Here is a 19,419-nt window from a genome sequence, read left to right on the forward strand (position 1 = left end):
GTAACTGGCAGGAGCCTACCTCACCCACCTCACCCAGAGCCACTGATGAGTCAAATATGCTGGGGAGCATTTTAAGAGTTTTCAATAAAATCCATTATCTTCTGCATCTGGACTGGCTGAGATTCTGGGAGCCTTGTCTAGCTATTGAGAAAATTAATTACACTTTACTAGAGGTATTTAAGTGAAATTGTGTGCTAACAGCAAGGCTTTCTCAAAGGTAGGGGGGAAAATTCCTGATATGCTGCACACAGAGATTCAAGTCATTTATTTTCATCAATCTCAGAACAAAATACTAGAAACAATTTTAATTCTTCTGCCAAGTCACGAGTTTATAATTCTAGTTTCTGCAGTTCTTGACAGCTAGCACCTGGATTAGGGGAAGAGAGAACTACTCATCTCCTACAGACAACACTGAAGCCTTCCAGTGCAGTAATAAGCTTCCCAAGACTTTTTCTTCCTATCGTGTATGTGTGCACATCTACATATGAGAAAATGTGTGGCTTAAAGAGTATTTACAGACTTTGACATTGCCAAAAAAGCTCCAGGCCACCTATGGTCTGCTTTGTTCTCCCAAGACATTTTACACAGCATATTCCATCTCTCATTCATCATGATACCCTGGGAAAACAGAACTGGCAAAACTTTTTTTATCAATAAATGCTACTAGTTTTGTGAGGGTTTTTTCTTACAAAGGTCATTTGATCTCATAAATCACTGCTACTTTAAACTAATGATAGAAGCAAAAGCTAAGGATAAAAATTGATTAGCAAGCTCATGTGCACTGCTGTGGCCGTATTCCTAGGCCTATGTTGTATTTCCTACACTAAATACTGCCCAGGGTGCCTCATTAATATGGACTAGTTGTACTGCTGAAAACCAACACCTGTCCCATGGTATCATTACATTAACTAAACTCTAAAGTACCTATCTGGGATGAAAAACATAGTGTAAAAATAGTGTAGTCCGAAAAAAATGTTTACAGACTTTGGGCTCCAGGAACTTTGGAAGCACTGTCTTGTGTATTACAGAACTGCACAAAGCCAACACCTCCATTTGTGGTTGAAAATAACCACTGAAGAATGATATACAGTGGGTGGCAAAAACAGTCACAATTGTAAACTAACCAAGCAAATAATAAGCTGTGTCCATAGGGGATAAAAATGCTATAATTTCCAAAATGCATGCTGCTATAAATAAGTTAGAGGTTATTTGCTGCAGCACACAGACCAAGTTTGCAATCACAGAGCTATTCTTCGTGCCTGTTTTTAAAAAAGCAAGCTGAAATTGTTCGACAGCAGACAGAGTGGCACCATGTGCATTGTTTGGGCTCGGAGCAATGGTGAATTGCACTATATGGAAGCTTTGTAGAAAAGGCAGCTCCTGCCACCTCCTTGAAGTTAGTCCTCTTCAATATAAATAATAAGGCTTCCTTTTTAAGTTGCAAAGTTGGTATGTGGGAACAGGACAACAACATCAGTCCTGCTTACCATTTCTCCCTGGTATTTGGGCATAGTTGGAGACCGAAGGCTGACCAGAGTGCCAAAACCCAAGTTTGCTGATGACTAGTGAAAACCACCTTGGTCCACAGAGAATTTCAACATGACATTCTCATAATTTTAATTATGGAAAGAGACTGGTTTTCACAATGTGGAGACCGGCTGTCTAGTTATGTTTTCCACAAAAGATACAAACTGGAAGAGATTCAGGAAAGTGTGTGTGCACTATTCATTTTATACTTCAGCAAATGTGAACAGGTCATAATTATTTAACAATTCAAAAATTATAACATAGTCTAAGTTCGTCCTTCAAAATGCAGAGGAATTTTGCCCTCCAATAAGAAGATGCTTACCTGATAGGTAGGAGAACGTGGAAGAAGGAGCAGAAAAGTACAAAAACTGCTTTGATTTCAGACAGCCATTTAGTGTTACAAATATCAGCAACATGGTACTGATAGATCTAAACCATTTGACCTTATAGGCATCAAGGAAATCTGTCATAGAGACTTACAAATTCTCCCAAGTTGCTTACTTATGTCACTACTTTTTTTTTTAATAGGCAAGAAACACTTTCCAAACAAATGAAAAAACAAAACACAAAAAAAAATCTCAGCTGATGACAAAAGAATAAAGATAACTGTGTGGGAAAGACCAGGTAAGTGGTCATGTTGACTAAATAAGATTATAACACCAGATATTTTAATAAGTTTTGTAATTTCTGCTTTAATTATGCATAAATGAGCAAAAATTATTTTGAAAACTTTCAAAAAATGTTAGCAGAAGGAACATATCATATACTGCTGCAGTGCAGCAACCTCTAAGACATGGTAACTACTTAAAAACACACAACAGAACTGTAAATTTTAACAGTTCAGTAGTAAAGTATTGGTATAAAGCTGAGCAATAATTTTCAAGCTGAAAAAATACTAATTAATTTGCATAATGCAGAACAGAAACAACAATACAAAACTGTAATTGGTTAGAAATGTAACTACATTATATTTATATTGGAAATATATATTAACAGTCAGTATTGAAAAAAAAGAATACCGAGAACAAGCCTGGATCAGGTATAAATAGTTACCAATGGAGCACATGAATTAGGCAATGGCAGCAGAAGATGATGGTGGGAGGGAGGGAAGGGAGAAAGGAAAAGGAAAAGGAAAAGGAAAAGGAAAAGGAAAAGGAAAAGGAAAAGGGAAAAGGGAAAAGGGAAAAGGGAAAAGGGAAAAGGGAAAAGGGAAAAGGGAAAGGAAAAGCATTTTCTGCAAGAGACAGGACAAAATTTTCACAGCAGCTGTGAGGGAGCGGAGCCTGGAACCATGTGGGCTTGTCTGGGTTGTTATTCTACACTGCCAGGGGTGGAAATAAGGGATTCTTGCTTCCAGGAAGAAGGGCATGGCTTGGTCAAGAAAAATCATAGCAGGAGGGGGAAACCCTGTCATTGAGATCCTGAGTATCTCTGCAAGTAAATCACCCTTTTTTTGTACACTTTTGTTATTAATATTGCTGCTGTTAGTGTTGGTTTTCTAATCTCATTGCTATTTCCAGTAAATTGTTCTTATCTCAACACTTAATTTTCACCTTTTTCTCAACTCTATTCCCAGAGCAGGATGTGGAAAGGGAGGAAAGAGGGGGGAGCAAGCAAGAGGTATCTGATTTGGGAGAGTCTTGGGGCAAGGGAGCACTAAATTGGGGAGTGCGGTTCCTAAACCATGGCAGAGTGCTTACACATTCTCTCAATCTTCTTGTAAGAGTTTTTTTACAGTGTGAATACTAATAGACAAACCTATAAGAAAAAGATTGATCTGTTGGGAATGAAAACTACAACAAAAGGGAAGCAGGAAAAGGAAGAAACCACTGATATAATGCCAAAGAGCTAACAGCAATAATTTGAACACCTAACTAGAATGAGATAATTCTGTCAGAACTGTGTTCATTCCCTTCACATAGCAAAATTGGGAGTTAAAACAAAACCATTTCTCAGTGGACCTGCTTTTCTAAACAAGACAACATCACAGAAACCAAAAGTGGTTTTCCACACCAATCCAGCATCCTGTGCTTTTATCAGTAACTTCAACACACATCAATAATTTTTAAGAAATCACTGAGTTTCTATTGGTTGCAAGTCTCTTTTATGACCTGTTCTTTCTGCATCTGTGTAAGTTTGAAAATGATACTCACAAAAGCATCATTTATTGTATCACTTGTACTGTTGATTAGCAATTTCCTTCTTTCCTGTTGAGAATTACATATTACAGATAAGTGCTATTTTGCTGGCAACAGACAGCAAAAAGGAAGTAGATCACTGTAAAAACAAACATGTAGAACTAAACTCAGCATTACTGTAGCAAGATATGTTTTCTTTATATATTATATTAATTGCCTTTTTTTTTTTTAACAGTAATAGTTTCATCAACATTCAAAGCTTGAAAGCCAAAGGATGTGCCGGGTTGGCAGACCAGCACCACTCTAGTCAGCAACAGTACAGGACAGGGAATAAATATATTCTTTAAGGAGTAAACATGGTTAAACATGAATTTGATGCCTGTGATTCCCCTGGCAGAGCAAGAGCAAAGTTCCCTTGGGAATGGGAACTGAATGCTGAGTCTCTCAATCAGTACCGCCTTCCACCAGTTGTTTGGTCATTACATATTTTAAAGGAAAGAGTTTTAAAGTTGTTTCCAACATCTCTCTCTAAACCTTTTCACAATAATATTGCACCATTGCATACAAAACAGTCAGGGCAAGGAGGGTTCACCAAGCAAGGACTGAACCAGACACTGACATGTCCCCTTGTACAAGGGTCTCTGCCGCAGCGAGAGCAGGGTGCTTTGCGTGAGGCAGCTCATTCTGGCTGAGATGCACTCGTTCAAAAAGCATATTCACATGGCATCAAAACAGAGTAGGGAACTCCAAACTTAGCCTGCAGCTTAACACATGGTGACTCTGTTTAATACACAAACTGGAACTAAACCAACCAGTGTCTTATTGAAATCCTTTCCCATGAAGAGCATCTCTCTTCATGCACCTCTTTTTCTTCTTTTAGAAAATTGACTTTTTTAATTTTACAAGATCTTTTAAACAGTTTCTTCAATTACTTTCAACATAAATTTAAGACTGTCTTAATAAAATGAATGTGCTAGAAAACAACCAGCCTTATTCACATTACCTAATCTAAGAAACCAGATTAGTTTAAATTGGATTCCATCCTGACCTTATCTATAAAATATTTTAAAAATAGAACAAAAAGAGAAGAATTTAAAATGTTTCCCAAATAAAATTCATCCTGGCAGACATTCAAACAAAGTAAATATTTTGACACAATTTGCAGAAACAGCATTAGGTAATATTTTATGGTGCTCATTAAGCTGTCATGTTCTAAATCACAACCGGCATCAAATGATTTCTTCCCTTCTCTGCTATTTAAGTTTGGCAAATATGCACTGTATAAAAGGTGTCAAGTAAAATTGCCACAGGATATACTGGAAATCCCTGCACCAGCTGCATACTCAAGCATAAAGGAAGTGTCTTTCTGATCCTACAGCCTGATAATACTGGAGTTGCTGGAGGGTTACAGAAGTCTTTGAAAATAAAGCTTCATTACACTGGCATGGAGAGGTGCAGTTTAATCCTCTTTGGAAGCTGGTCCTGCAATCCTACATTTTAGAAAATTGCTGAAAGCCATTGTACTTTTGATGGGAATTGGTCATTAACAGTACAGGTGCAGACCATGCAAGACACAGTGTCAGCACAATCCCTTCCCATATTTTCTGCTTCTCAGGAATTCCATCTGATAATGACAGAAGCAGGTTTTAACAGCACCTTTTTGCTATGGATTAAGTTGTTGCTTATTTGGAGATGTAAGACAGACACTTTCTTCTTCAGGACTTAATTCCTCTGCATGTTAAAAGAGAGAAAAAATATACTTTCTTCCCATTCCTGAAAAGGAATCTAACTTTACTAGAGACCCTTTCTCATTTGTATAAGCTTTGGATATTTAACAGAATTGCTGTGCTGTTGGTATAAAATGCGAATTTAATAAAGCATTTAAGCCAGATTGTATCAAGAAAAGTGTTTACTAATTGTAGTATATAATTAATTAGTACAGCATACATTATGTGAGCTTTTGAAATCATAAGGGTACTAAATACTCCTGACACGGTAAATAAACCCCAAATAACAAAATTATACTGATAATTATAATGAAATACACCCTTGCCTGACCCCAGTGAGATTTTACCAACAATATATTTCATCTATAACTAAGCCAATGCATTCTTCCAATCTCAATACCATCAATGCTGATAACAAAATGCATTTTCTGCAATTCTAGGAAACAGATGTCCAAAAAAAAGGAAAACAGTCAATGAAAACCAAGCAAAAACAGCTAGAAGGTTTTTCAAATGTTTATTTAACTTAAATTTTGCATTACTGTTCTAAGGTTTCTTTTCCTTAAAGTTTGTGGTGTTTTGTTTGGGGTTTTGGTTTGGGTGCTTTGGGTTTTTTTAAAGCTGAAATTTCTTCTGGTAGAAAAATTATTTAGCTACTTCAAATTTTCCAAATGAGGGACAACTTTTCATTCCAGTTGCTTTTTTACCCAAGACAGTCTTTAGGGTGAAATCCTTTCTTATGGCCACATGGTGGTAGCACTACAGGGTCTTTCACCTGGACATTCAAAGAAATCACAACTGTTAGGAACAGGATTGAGCAGTTCAAGAGAACAAGTTTTACACTCAAGAACCTTTTGTTTCTTTTCAAGTAAACTGTAGCATTTTCAAAGAGCATAGGACATCATATAAGAAAAAGAAAACTGTATTATAATATAACGAAAATAGTTGAGTTCTGGTGAGAAAAAAAAAAACAAATGACCAAGGAAATATCAAAACACATGTCCTCAAGGGATACCTCTTTACAAAAATGGCAAAAAAATTGCTTGCTACTGCATTTTTTTGTAAATGCAGGTAAATTTTAGAAATTTAAATTCCAGAAACCCAATGAATTGGAAAAAGCTGGCAAGAATTATTTAAATTATTTGCTTTCTTATTTAATTATTTTTATTTAGTGGATTAGGTCTTCTAAATAGCATTTAAACACTTAAGTAGTCTGAGAAAAAATCAGGTTTCTAGTCTGAACTGAGGAGAATAGGGATTTGAATCAGTCACCTACATCTCAAATGAATGCTTTAAGTCCTTTAAATATAGAGTAGGAACACTACTATATCCACTGCCACTACATCCTCAATGTTGTAAATGCTGTCTCTACTATTTTGGGATCTAGCGCCTTAGTACCAAATTTAACTTCATTAAAAATACGCAGGCTATTAAATTCCATCTCTCCATTCCCATTCAAAAGCAGTGAGAAGGAAGTATAAATAAGTTTTATAGGGATCTGCTTGTTTTTATCAGTATAAAAGACAGTGAAAATATAACTGGCCAAGATCTTTTCAGCCCCAGGCTTATGCTCCCAGCATTCAGTGGACCACTGACTCTAAAGCACCTGCTCCAACACGAATTTTCCTGGGCCTCATCTTCCCCTGTACCTCTGCAACGTGCACCACAAGGAAAGGTGTAAGTTATTGAGGGTGAGATGAGAGCAAAGGAGGAGTGGACAGATGTTTGTTTGCCTGTGAGGTTTTTAAGGAAGATATCTTTCATTCCTTTCCCCCAGTTTGTCTTGCCATCTCAGTAGTCCAGACCACCATGACAAAATATTAACACCACACAAGGAAACAGCGAGTGATGGGTTCAGCATTCACCAGGTGAGTGAATCGCAGTTAGGGATTTGAAGGTAAACACAAAGGTTCTTCCCCAAACCTGGGAAGAACTGTGCAAGCAAACATGGGCCAAGGCAAAGAGGCTGCAGTGGAAGCAAGAAAGGGACATGAGAGCATGGAGCCTTGCTATGAATAATACAAGGAGGCAGTTCAGAGCCATGAGCCAAAACTGGAGAGGAGACCAACAGAGATCCATGGTGGGTGTCTGCTGTGGGCAGTGTGATCAGGAAGAGAGAGTGGATGAAGCTTCATTCAAACAACCAGAAGCCACCTCAGGATTGCAGGCCTTGATTGTCACAGGGCACTTCAAATGTCCTGATGTGTGCTCAAGTAGAAACAAACATGGAGGGGAGCAAGCAATCAGAGCGAGTGCCCTGGTGACATTTTCTCACCAGAGCTGCCAGACAACTCAAGTAGAACAGGTTTTCTGCTGGACATGTTACACACAGGCAGATAAGAACTGCTTGGGAATGTGATAGCTGATGTCTGTCTCAGCTGCAGAGACCACCAATGAGACCTTCCATGCTGAAGGAGAGTGAGAAAGGAAAGTGGCAGAAGACAGATCTAGGCTTCAGGACAGTAGATTTTGGGGTAGAGAAGGGTAGAGAAGCTGTCCTGACATAAAAAAGTACCCAGAAGACATCAAAGATCTGTAAGGACAAACTCCTCAATGCTTCCCGAGGGTCTTTACCAATGTGGAGAACGAGCAGGCCTGGCAGAAGGCTGGTGCAGCTGAACAGGGAGTTTTGGTCTGACCTCGACCACAAAACCGAACAAATGGTCAGAGATTGAGACTAATATAGAAACACTTCTCAGGCATGCAAGAATGGGATTGGGAAAGGCAAAGCTAATCTCGATTTGAAATTAGCAAGTGATACAAACAGCAACAAGGGCTTTATCACTACAGTAGCAGCAACAGACTAAGAAAATCTCTGCCTGCTGGTGGATGGGATGGGCATAAAGAACTCAGTTCAATCTGGGACATCAAACACATTTGCTCTGAAAGTCACAGACCTCTCAAAAGAAGAAGCTGGGTATAAAAATGCTCTGATAAAATATTATCGTGGACTTGCACACAAATGTGTGATTATTTCTGTTAAATCTCTTTTTGTTAAATCAACTATTGCAGAACTGATTATCACAGGAATCATAGTTAATGTTTCAAAAACAGTGATGTTGCAGATTAACAAAGATGCTCCTCCTCTCTTAGGAGAAATAGAGGGAAAAGAGATGGACTAAAATATTCTGATGTTATGAATTCAAAAAGATGGTGTTTTGCTTATGTATTAAAAAATAAGTATTAAAGCAACCTGGAGACAAATGAAATAGACAAGAGATCTTTGAATAATACATAATTATAAGGTGCCAAAGACAGTTTAGAAAGCTTATAAATGTTATTTTCGCTAGAGTTTATTGCTTTCTTATCTTTTAGCTCGCTAATTATAGTATTCCCCAGTCCAACTGTTCTAGTTTCACCACAGTTGCTCTACTTCAGGACAGAGCGAAACTTGACATCAAAATGTATATAAAATCACCTGCTAAGATACGGAATATTTGACCACATTAGCGCTGATCATCTGCTATGAAAAGTGTTATCACAAATAACGTGTAAACTCCCCAGGATATCACCTCATGCATCTATGCTTAGCAGAGAAAGCTACTGCCTAAGGACACTACTTAATATGGGATTGAAGTTCCACATCCACAAAACTCCCAAGTATTTTAATAAACAGAGCTTGACAACTATTTCCCTTTTTTTCACTGACTAAACACTGACTAAACACCCAATAACTTCCTTTGCTCATCGTAAGTTGGAATAATATAGATAGCAATAATGCAAATGTGTAAGGGAATCTGAATTCCAGACAAAGATGAGCTATGCAGATCTGTTTGTGACCGGATTTTCATTCTGCACAATACGTTAACTTCCATAGTTTAAACCCCAGAATTCATACAAACTATCCAAGGTCAGTCCAGAAGATGTTTAACTCCCTTTAGCTAAGCATTTCAGGATGTCATTCACAGATGTCAATCACCTACCGTAAGTTTATTACTTACTTTCCATCAACTTCTGGTCTTTTGCACACACAGTGAAACTTGCCACCAAAATCTATGTAAAGATCATCTTCTACAACATGGAATATTTGACCAATGGCAATTTTATCTTTGGCAGGCCCCATCTGAATTAAAGGAGAGCGTCTCAACATGGATGCAAAGGATTCTGATTTCTCTGAAGGAACCTACAGATGAATAATAAAACAGAAAAAATGTTTCACAAAACATGCTGTCTGAAGGATTTAAATTAAACTTTCAACATACAAAAAGGCTTCATTTACTGAATAGCAAGTAAAGATTTCACATGTTCATCACATTTTTAGCAAGACTTCTAAGGAAGCATCTGGTACCTTTCTCCAACTCCAGACATTTAACACATTAAAGTTTTCATTTATTCAGTCAAAGAAAAGCATAACGGCATGCATCTCCTGAAAACATCTGCCAGTTATACTACTGGTTAGGTAAGTTAATTTAAAAATGCATTCCAAATGTAGGAGATATTCCCAAAAAGAACACTGCTCATCTCCTTGTTATGTCCTCAGTGAAAACCAAACCAGAATTAGCAACCTTGCAGCTATTCATGCAAGAATTTAATAATGAATAATACTTAAGTCTTTATTTTAAAGAACAAAACCATTTTTCAAAGGCAGCAGAAGCAGAAAGCATGCACAGGATGGATCTAACATTAAAAAAAATTGAACCATCACTTCACTCTACAAAATCAAACTAAATAAACAAAATGCCAGTTTTTTCACATAGAGCTTTGGGAAAATGCAAGAACATAAACCTTCCTGCTATGCTTCATGGAGTGAAAGATCTCTGTTCTGTAACCTGAGAAAACTTACCATCACAGGCTTAATATCACATCCTGGGTGAAAATATCCAGTTATATTAAAGTGAGACTCAATCTCCCACATGCCATCTCTGATATCTTGAGGATGAACACTTTTTAAAATGGTCATCTTTGAAATGCAATTAGTAAGAAAGGCTACTTGCTTGGAACAATTGAAAAGGGAAAAGCATTTTGGGAGCAACACATATAAAAAAGTGAATCTAGGGAAATAATTTAATAGATGGCTAAATAGATTAAAAAATTAGAACCTATTAATTTTCCCCACATTTAGTATAATTAATTGATAATAATTATTTTGTGCAAGATTTCAAACTGTTTTGGAATCAGCAGAAGAACTAAACTGAATAACCAAGCAATTAAAGGTTCAGAGCTCTGCTGGCTTCAACAACACACTTTCCCATTGCTTCAAGTGCATGCTGAAATTCCATCTGCATTTTATATGAATAGAGAATAATACCATCATTTTCCACTTGTACTTTTGGAAACTTTTATTCTTAGAGAAGTCAAAACAAGAGACAGTTTTGAATTCCAGCTCTGCTGGAATACATAAACAGCACAGATTGTTCTGACAGGACAAAGCCTCGGGAATTACAAGCTAGAGATCTGACACCTGGTACATTTGCTGCTTCAGAAACAGGAATTGTTAAATGCAGCATCCCAAGGACAAGGGCTGAAAAATATGCAACATGTGCATACGTGCATACAAACCACAAAAAGAAAGCATTGGGCCATGGTAAACCACAGACAGAGCAGTAGGATCTTACATGGGAAAGCTACTATCATATAGGGTTCCAAACACAGCATTGTTTGAATTTCACTATGCATTCTAAATTCAAATACATGAAAATTAATTACACAGGATGAATTTGTAAGTGCACCAAGAAAAAGGTGCAAAATGCTAGAAACAGTAAGAGGACATATTTAAATGAGATGATCCACATCACCAAATGAACTGCCTTTTCTTGCATGTAGATCATTTGAACAAAGCCTGAGCTAGCAGAGAGGATCAAGAGAACTTCTAAGTTTGGTCTGAAGGAGATTTTTCCTATATTATTTACATAGATGTCATTAGCAATGACATCTGAACACATTGAGCAACACTGAGATTTTTTTTGCTAAGCAATCAATACAATTCACAGTAAGTGAGCAATTACATTCACAAAATGGCATTCACCTCATCCATGCTGCCCTCATACAATGGCACACTCAGGAGGGCTCTCTACACTAAAAAAATCTCACAGCACTTCATGAAGATGAATACACTAATATCTTATGGGTTTCCTGTTTTCATCACCTAAAAATGGTCTATTCTACTTAATAACATCTCTCTTCTTTTTTCCCCAGCAAGAATAAATACAGATGTAAAATTCTCCCATATGCAAACTTGCCTGTGAAATAATCTCTGTATACAACAGACAAATGCTGTCTTTACACAGTGACAGATGTGCTCATTGCTTACTAGAAACAAATTAAAGTGTATATATATGATAATGTACAGAGATTTTTTTTTTTTTGCCATTCTTCATTGTGGACAAGAAGCTACTGTAAATCTGTTAGAATTCTATCACAGGTCTACAAGTCTGCAGCATTCTCTATTCTGCATCCTGGAGAGGAACTTCTCAGGAGCACAAATAGCTGATTTATGTATAAAATAATCCTCAAGAGATGCCATTAGTTACTGCCATCAAGGACTATTTTGTGGACATTCTAGATATACAGTGAGATAAAATGCAGTATTTTTTCTCATTTTCTGCATAGCCTACAGCAGATATCATTAAAGAGTAATTTATCTCAAGCATTTAAAGAGATTTAATGACATTTTGAGTGCTTTCCCCGACAACTTCTAAATGTCCTTAACTGGATTCTCCACAGTGGCATTACAGAAAAACAGTAAAACTGTACAGTAACAGGGCAACGCACTTTATTAAGCTCTCTACTTTTCTGATTGTCAAGGAGTGTTGACCATGGAGCTCTGATAGATGATGCACTGATAACACGTCAAGTCGCAAAAAACTGGAGATTACAAAATTCAGAAGCACAAATGGTACATTCTTTTCAAGTACCTGAAGTATAAAGGCTTTTTTTTTACCCTCCTCCTTCTTAAATGCTAAATTTGTTTGATTTTCCTTCTAATTTCTGAATTTTAAAGTGATTTTTGTACATATTTGGATACCAATCACTTTCAGTGTGCATAGTTCAATGAAAAAGCAGCAGCTCTTTCAGCACAGAACTCTCCAAGATGATACATATTAACCACAGAGTGGTAAAAGTCATAGACTAAAACCCCAGTAGAATCCAAACAAAAGAAGTAACTCCAATGGAGGAATGCAACATACTATTTGTGGAGCATAGCCTATGACTATACAAGCAGGGTGGCCCTATCCCACCCACTGAGCAAAATATCTGAAAACCCAGGCTATGTGCTTTATATCTGCTTGCAAAGGCAAGTAGAATGCACACTGGAATGTGAGAGATACGGATAAGAAGAGATGGGAGATTGGTAATTTGATTGCTACAATTAAGGGGTGAATGACATATTAGCACCAAGCAGCATGCAAAGAACACAACCTTCTCTAACTATCAAACTGGTTTTCCTCAGCACTGTCATCCCTAGCTAGACAGACCTTTCTGTCTAAAATTAATTACACAAAACAACAAAATGGAAAAATGAACTTGCAGTACTAAGTTAGTGCGAATCCTCAATAGGCCCCAAAAGCTTGGATATCCAAAATGGGACTGGAAAAGGCCTTGAGCAACCTCAACTAAGTTTATCCTGCTTGGAACAAGGGGTTTGAACAGATCCTGAGATCACATTCAACATGTACTATTTTACTTGGGAAAGGTGACTGGAGGCTGCTATAAAGAATATTAAAACCCAATATATTAATCTACCCACTGAACAAGCACATATTGATAAGGCACTTATTTCAACAAGCAACCTAAAAAATTCTACTATCTACTAGCCCAGCAAACCTTAATTTTCCATACCTTATAACTATTGGAACTGTGCACTGTGGCTTAGATATAAACCTAAATCCCAGGATTTTTTTAAGTGTTGAAGGCATTACTAGGGTAACAGGTCATAGAGATTCATGCAGTTTATTTACCAAATTTCTCTCTTTTACTGCTTTTTACTTGAATGCAACAAGCTGTATTTAAGTCAGAACTCCATTATGCACGAGAGTATCACCTTAAAGACAGCAGGACCAACTCAGACACTTTACCACAACATCTGACATCCAACAGTTAATGGCCTTCCATCCAGAAGCAGCTCAAGAAGCATTGTTAACTTGAGAACTCTCCTGAATTTATCAAAGAATAACAATCAAGCTTAGTTTTCACCAACACAGTTTCCTTGACACTGAGGTTATCCCAAGAAACAGCACTGAGGAGCTATTTCACAACAACACTCATGAGGAGCACCAAGTGGACTGACACGACTACAGTGACTGAAATTTCAACATATAAGCATACAAGCAATTACAACTCAAAGTGTTTTCTCTAGGTGCAGCCTTCTTTTTATACATTAAGCTATTTGTTCTAATGCTGATGAGTCCTTGAGAAGCTCCATGTATCTTACTCTCCTCTCAGAATATAACCACTCAAACTTTAGGCATCATGCCTTTAACTCATCTCAGGGATGAACAGCTCTCAGTCTCCCCTTGACCAAATAAGTTCATGTAACTTCTCTACCTTAAACTTTGAATATGCTCACAACCTTGTGCCTAGCAGTAATCAGTGATTCTTAGAGCTTTCCCAAAGAAAAAACTCCACTTCCTGTATTAGTAGGAAAGAAAAGTTTAGGGGAAAAGATTTTTAAAGTATAAGAGCTGACATAACATTTATTATTTGCTTTAAAAATACAGCCTCTAGCACGTGCCTAAGCTACATTTCTTAAAAAACCAACTAAGCTTTGAATATTCAGGCTCATTCCACTGCACAGGCATTATCTACCCAGACAGCATTCCCACTAAACCTGCACAGCCCTCCCTCCACACCTCGAGTAGTCACAGACATTTTATCTCCTCGTCTAAACTAATTCTGCACTGGGCAAAATATCCTACACTGCCCACCTTGGGTCTCTACCACCTGTACTTCTACCCCAGGGACAAGGTGACACATAACTGGTTTTCTTTCCTTCCTTCAAATTCTTTAAACCCTGTCCCACAGTTTAGATACATCCTGAAATGCAGAAAACACCATCAGTAACCACCTCAGTATACAGCACTAACTACAGTATTATACAACCTACTCCTTGGGGGAAGATTTGTGCCTACCATTATATTTTCAAACAACACAAACTATAGTTCTGCAGGCCAGGGGTTCACCTACTTGTTTATTATCAACAGATACAAGAATAAAGACGAACAAAACCTGATAAATACTTGCACTTGCAATATACATTACATGACTTGCTTGTATTCTGTAGTACATGGAAGAACAGAGAGGCTGTGGATGCCCCATTCCTGGAAGTGCTTAAGGCCAGGTTGGACGGGGCTCTGAGAAACTTGGTCTAGTGGAAGGTGTCCTTGACCATGGAAGGAGGGTTGAAACTAGATGAGCCTTAAGGTTCCTTCCAACTCAGGTCATCCTATGATTCTATGAAATCAGACATCTAAGATGAAATATAACTCAGGAGCATCTTTTGGACTTGAATGTGAACAGTAATGTGAAGACAGGAACCATCTCTTCTCCGTCTCTATTCTAGTATTTGACAACCACTGAAAAAAAGTACCAAATTACTTGTTATTCTCTTATTTGCCACTGGCATTCATCTTGTGCAGTACTAAGGAAGACAATCTGCAAATTGCTCATTAATATATGCCACTCATATACATAAACAACACATACAATAGACACCAGCATGACACCATTGATTCAAAAATGTATAAGGCTATTTTAGAATTTTTTTTAAGCCAAATGCTTAATTCTGCAATATGTACCAAGGAAAACTTTAAAATACTATTATTTAAAAACTCCAAATATTTATAGATAAAACAGAGAGGTAAAACTATGAACAAGTAGAAAATAGGAAGATCAGATTAGGCAGAGCTGTATAAGAATAAACAAGGACACAGAATTTACCTAGCGTACACATAATTAAATATAAAAGCCACAAAATTCACCTACTAATGCTCATAAATAACAGCACATCATCCCACTTACAGCACAGGCACAATTATAACCAAAGACAGCATGAACACAGAGTCTATTCTTTAAAGTCCACTGTCTGTTTTACATTTATCTTCCCAAGAATACAGCTCTTTTTCCTCCCCAATGAGTGGCCTGAGGTTTTGTTCCATTAAAAGAAAAATCAAAAAACTGAAGTTTATGCTGTTTCCCCACAGATTCAATTTACAACCCAGAGTGGGAAACCACAAAGGCAGGGAAGACCTCTTCAGTTTCCTTTAAACAAGAGACTTTTCCACTTTATTCTGTACAAAAAGATTAAAGTGAAGGACTGATTTAAACTTCTTGTTAACAAAAGGTTTCGAAGACTAAATACTGAACAAAGCTTAAACAAAAGCAAGATTGGTGTTATTTAATAAAACTACTGAAGGAAAACAGTCCAAACAGAAAGCATAAAACAAGGATTTGTGATTCAAAGCAGTAATTTAGGGAAAAATCTAAGATTAATAACTGCAGAGTCACGAAGAAGAGCTTTGAAAGCAGTCAAGGAGAAAACTGGAAGCTTCCTTGCTAGATATTTACTAGATATACAGATACATATATATATATATATACAAGATATTTATAAAAAGCTTCATATTAATAACTTCCTTTGCAACAGTTGTTATAAGGCCACACCATCTAGCATGTTTTGAATTCTACAAGGGAATTATTTTAGTTATAAGGATTCTAGTCTAATATTAATTATTTAATATCTACACGCCAGTAAAAGAAATAACAGTGTAACTAAGAGTTCCAGCAGACACTATATTCCTTCATTTCTTCTCAGTCTGAGTAATGACTTGAATCGTACCATCAATGGTAGAAAACTCCTAATTCTATAGTTTTCAAATAAACACAGATAGTATTTTTACTCAACTTTTTAAAGTCAAGTTTTGAAAAAAGTAGGAAAGGGGAGAAGAAAACAGAACCACTTTTTAATACAATGTGGTACTACAAAAATGATATTCAAGAAGAACACAGTAAGCACCGGATTTTCCTCCAAAACTGTAGCATTTGGAGAGAAAAAAATCTTTCAGATTTTATGATTGGAAAAAGCAAGGGAAACAGCTCTGTTTTGCCTATAAGAGGATGAGGTAAATTGACTGCTATGTATTCATTCTTTATTAAATTTTTATTAACTTTCAAAAACTTTGCATACTTCAGTTTTTAATTGTCCAGAGTTATTTCTTCTAATTTTAAAACTGCTAGTACCCCTAAAGAATGACCAGAAAGCATAGCAAACTTCTGCTGTTTCAATCAAAAGAGGAACATCCATACACTTTCATCAGCACAGTGAAGAAATATGGTTTTATTTTAAAATGCAAACCACACAAAAGTTGTCAGCTAAAGAGGTTGGAAGAAGCTGAAATGAGGCATTGATGAGGAGCAGTAATTAAGTGCTTTGGCAAACCATCACTTCAACGTCCCTCCAGATATTAAGATTTTTGGTGGATTTTAGATTTTATTGTCAAAGCCTAATAGCATTTTGCAAAAACTCCCTCATGAAAGCCCTTGTTTTTGTTCATACTTCAGGATTAGGCTTTAAGGAGCACAAAACTCCACTCTCACTGCTAACTTGAAGGTAGAATCTCGTAGTGCCTGCTGCATATGTGTGCTGGAAGTCTCAAAGTCCCAGCATACCTGTGAGCATACTGAACTGAACTCTCTGGAGGAGAGCACCCTCTCCCCTGTGGGGTATCTCAGACAGCATGATCTACTCCATAAGCCTTCTTTGCAGCTTGGACAGAACAATCTGACAGTATTTTAAATCTTAGTTGTAAACCAGTGAACTTAGAGCTGCTCGTGCCACTCCATTTGAAATCAGCTAAGCTATAAGCACTGGAATATGAAGAATATCCTACTTAGTTATCAATTTAGACCTAAATAAACTACAATAACACTAATAAAAAGCCTCTAGGAAATCCCATTTAGATAGTTACATCGACTGGATATCCAACTGCCCTCAAAAGGCTGAAAACACCAAAGGTAACACTGGAACAGGAACTTGGATGGATGTTGCTGTCTTACACATATTACGACTGATATTTTTTTCACAGAACGGTTTGGGCTGGAAGGGACCTTAAAGGCCACCTAGTCCTAATGCCCTCTGCCAGGGGCAGGGACATCTGTCACTGGACCCAGCTGCTCAGAGCCCCATCCAACCTGGCCTTGAACACTTCCAGGGAAGGGGCATCCACAGCTTCCTATTCCAATGCCTCAGCACCCCCAGCATTCTTCCTTTGGTTCAACCTAGATCGACCCTCCTCCAGTTTTAAACCACTGCCCCCATCACTACAGGCCCTACTAATAAAGACTGAGAGAGACTTTTTACTTTATGTTAAAAGTACACAGAAAGGTCTTCCCAGAGCCTTCTCTTCTCCAGGCTGGACAACCTCAACTCTCCCAACCTGTCTTCTTCACAGCAGCAGTACTCCAGCCCTGCAATCATTTTTGTGGCCTCCTCTGGACTTTCCATATCTGTCATATACTGGGGACCCCGTGACTGGATGGAGTACTCCACGTGGGGTCTCACAAAAGCAAAGGGTATTTATCAATTTTTAAGTCCACAAATTTACCTGAAAGGCACATTTGCTAGGGTAAATGCAAAAGTCTCTGGCTGAAATTCAGTGCATTATGTCAGTCAAAGTCAGCCTAGATGGCCCCAGTGATCATCTCTAGCCTAAAAATCAATAGTCTAAGCTTCAGTTACATAAGTACACATTGTACTTTCAACAGTACAAATACCATGCAAGCCATAAAACCTGGCACATAACTCCTAAAGAAAAAATGTAAGAACAGTACTGCTTCACTGACTTCCACCTAGGAAGAACTGTAACTAATTAAGAAAGAGGCTACTGCACAAAAATATCTACAGGAGTATTTTGAAATTCATGTAATGCAGGAATAAATTATTTTCACTGAAGACTATCTTCATTTTGTCCCAGTTACAATTCCTGTTTACCAACCTTTCTCATCCTGAAAAGAAAAACTATGGAGAGTACTAAACTTCACTTTTACCAAGAACAGGATTATTCATATTTAGTAGCATTGTCCAAAGGAAAGCAAACACAGTTATAGGAAGTTATAAGGGTTGTCATACTTGGCAAAGACCACTGGAAGATTTTGCCTGGCTACAGACACAAATGTTAAGCCAACTTCCCATAGTGAAATTATACATTTCTAAAAAGTGTTTAAAATCATATTATGATTGCAGATTAGGAAAGGATTACACTTCAATTTTAAAAACAACAGAAGTTTCACCATACACTACTGGATATAAATTTATGTTAATTAACAACCTTCCATCAAGCTCCATATTTTGGTACTCACTGCAATGCTGACTGATGAACACAGCATATTACAAACCTAGTTTAATTTTTGCACACCAAATAACTTCTAATTAAAAATATCTCAGCTGTGCAGAGAACACATGATATGCTTGAATGTATATATTTGTATAATGTTCATAATAATGAACAATGTAATACTGTGAACTAAACACATTTTTAAAAGAGATGCAAATAACAATTAACCAAATACATATAGTACTAAAACAATAAAATACCATGGTGAAAACTACCTTGTCTCTCACAATTACACTTTTCAAGAAGGATCATGTAGACCTCAAAAGAATAAAAAAAAAGATCACAGTAATAGGATTTGGGTGCTGTGCCTAATATTCAACAGGTTTTCCTGAACTGTACTTTTAGTATCAAAACTACTTTGTTGCCTAGAAATCTCCATTGTTAAAGCTATTTGCAGCTTTTTCTCTATTTGAAGATGGGATGGATGCTTCTTAACCTTATCACTGAGATGCAGTATACAAACTGTCCTTCAGCTCATGAAAGAGCATAATTATTCAGCATACTTTGTAAATGTATTTAACTTACCAGTGCCTTACTACATGCTACTAACTCAAGTGTAGCAGTACTGTTCACAAAACAATTGTCAATTTTTTCAAATAACAGACTCATTTCATATGTCTTACAACAAATAGCGTGCTACCAGAGTAAATGCAAATTAAGGTGATTTTTTTTAGTCAATTATGGCTATCCCTGCCCATTATC

At 37.1% G+C, this 19,419-nt stretch overlaps 1 protein-coding gene across 1 annotated transcript in view; it reads right to left on the reverse strand.

Moving 5' to 3' along the window:
• Positions 1–19,419, reverse strand: part of TPD52 (tumor protein D52) — a 123,710-nt gene that overhangs the window by 54,750 nt on the left and 49,541 nt on the right. The window contains exon 6 of the mRNA XM_053941617.1: positions 9,331–9,512. Coding sequence (XP_053797592.1) covers positions 9,331–9,512 — 182 coding nt within the window. The remainder of the gene's footprint in view (positions 1–9,330; positions 9,513–19,419) is intronic.

This window comes from Vidua chalybeata, chromosome 1 (assembly GCF_026979565.1).
Source record: "Vidua chalybeata isolate OUT-0048 chromosome 1, bVidCha1 merged haplotype, whole genome shotgun sequence".
Lineage (NCBI taxonomy): Eukaryota > Metazoa > Chordata > Aves > Passeriformes > Viduidae > Vidua > Vidua chalybeata.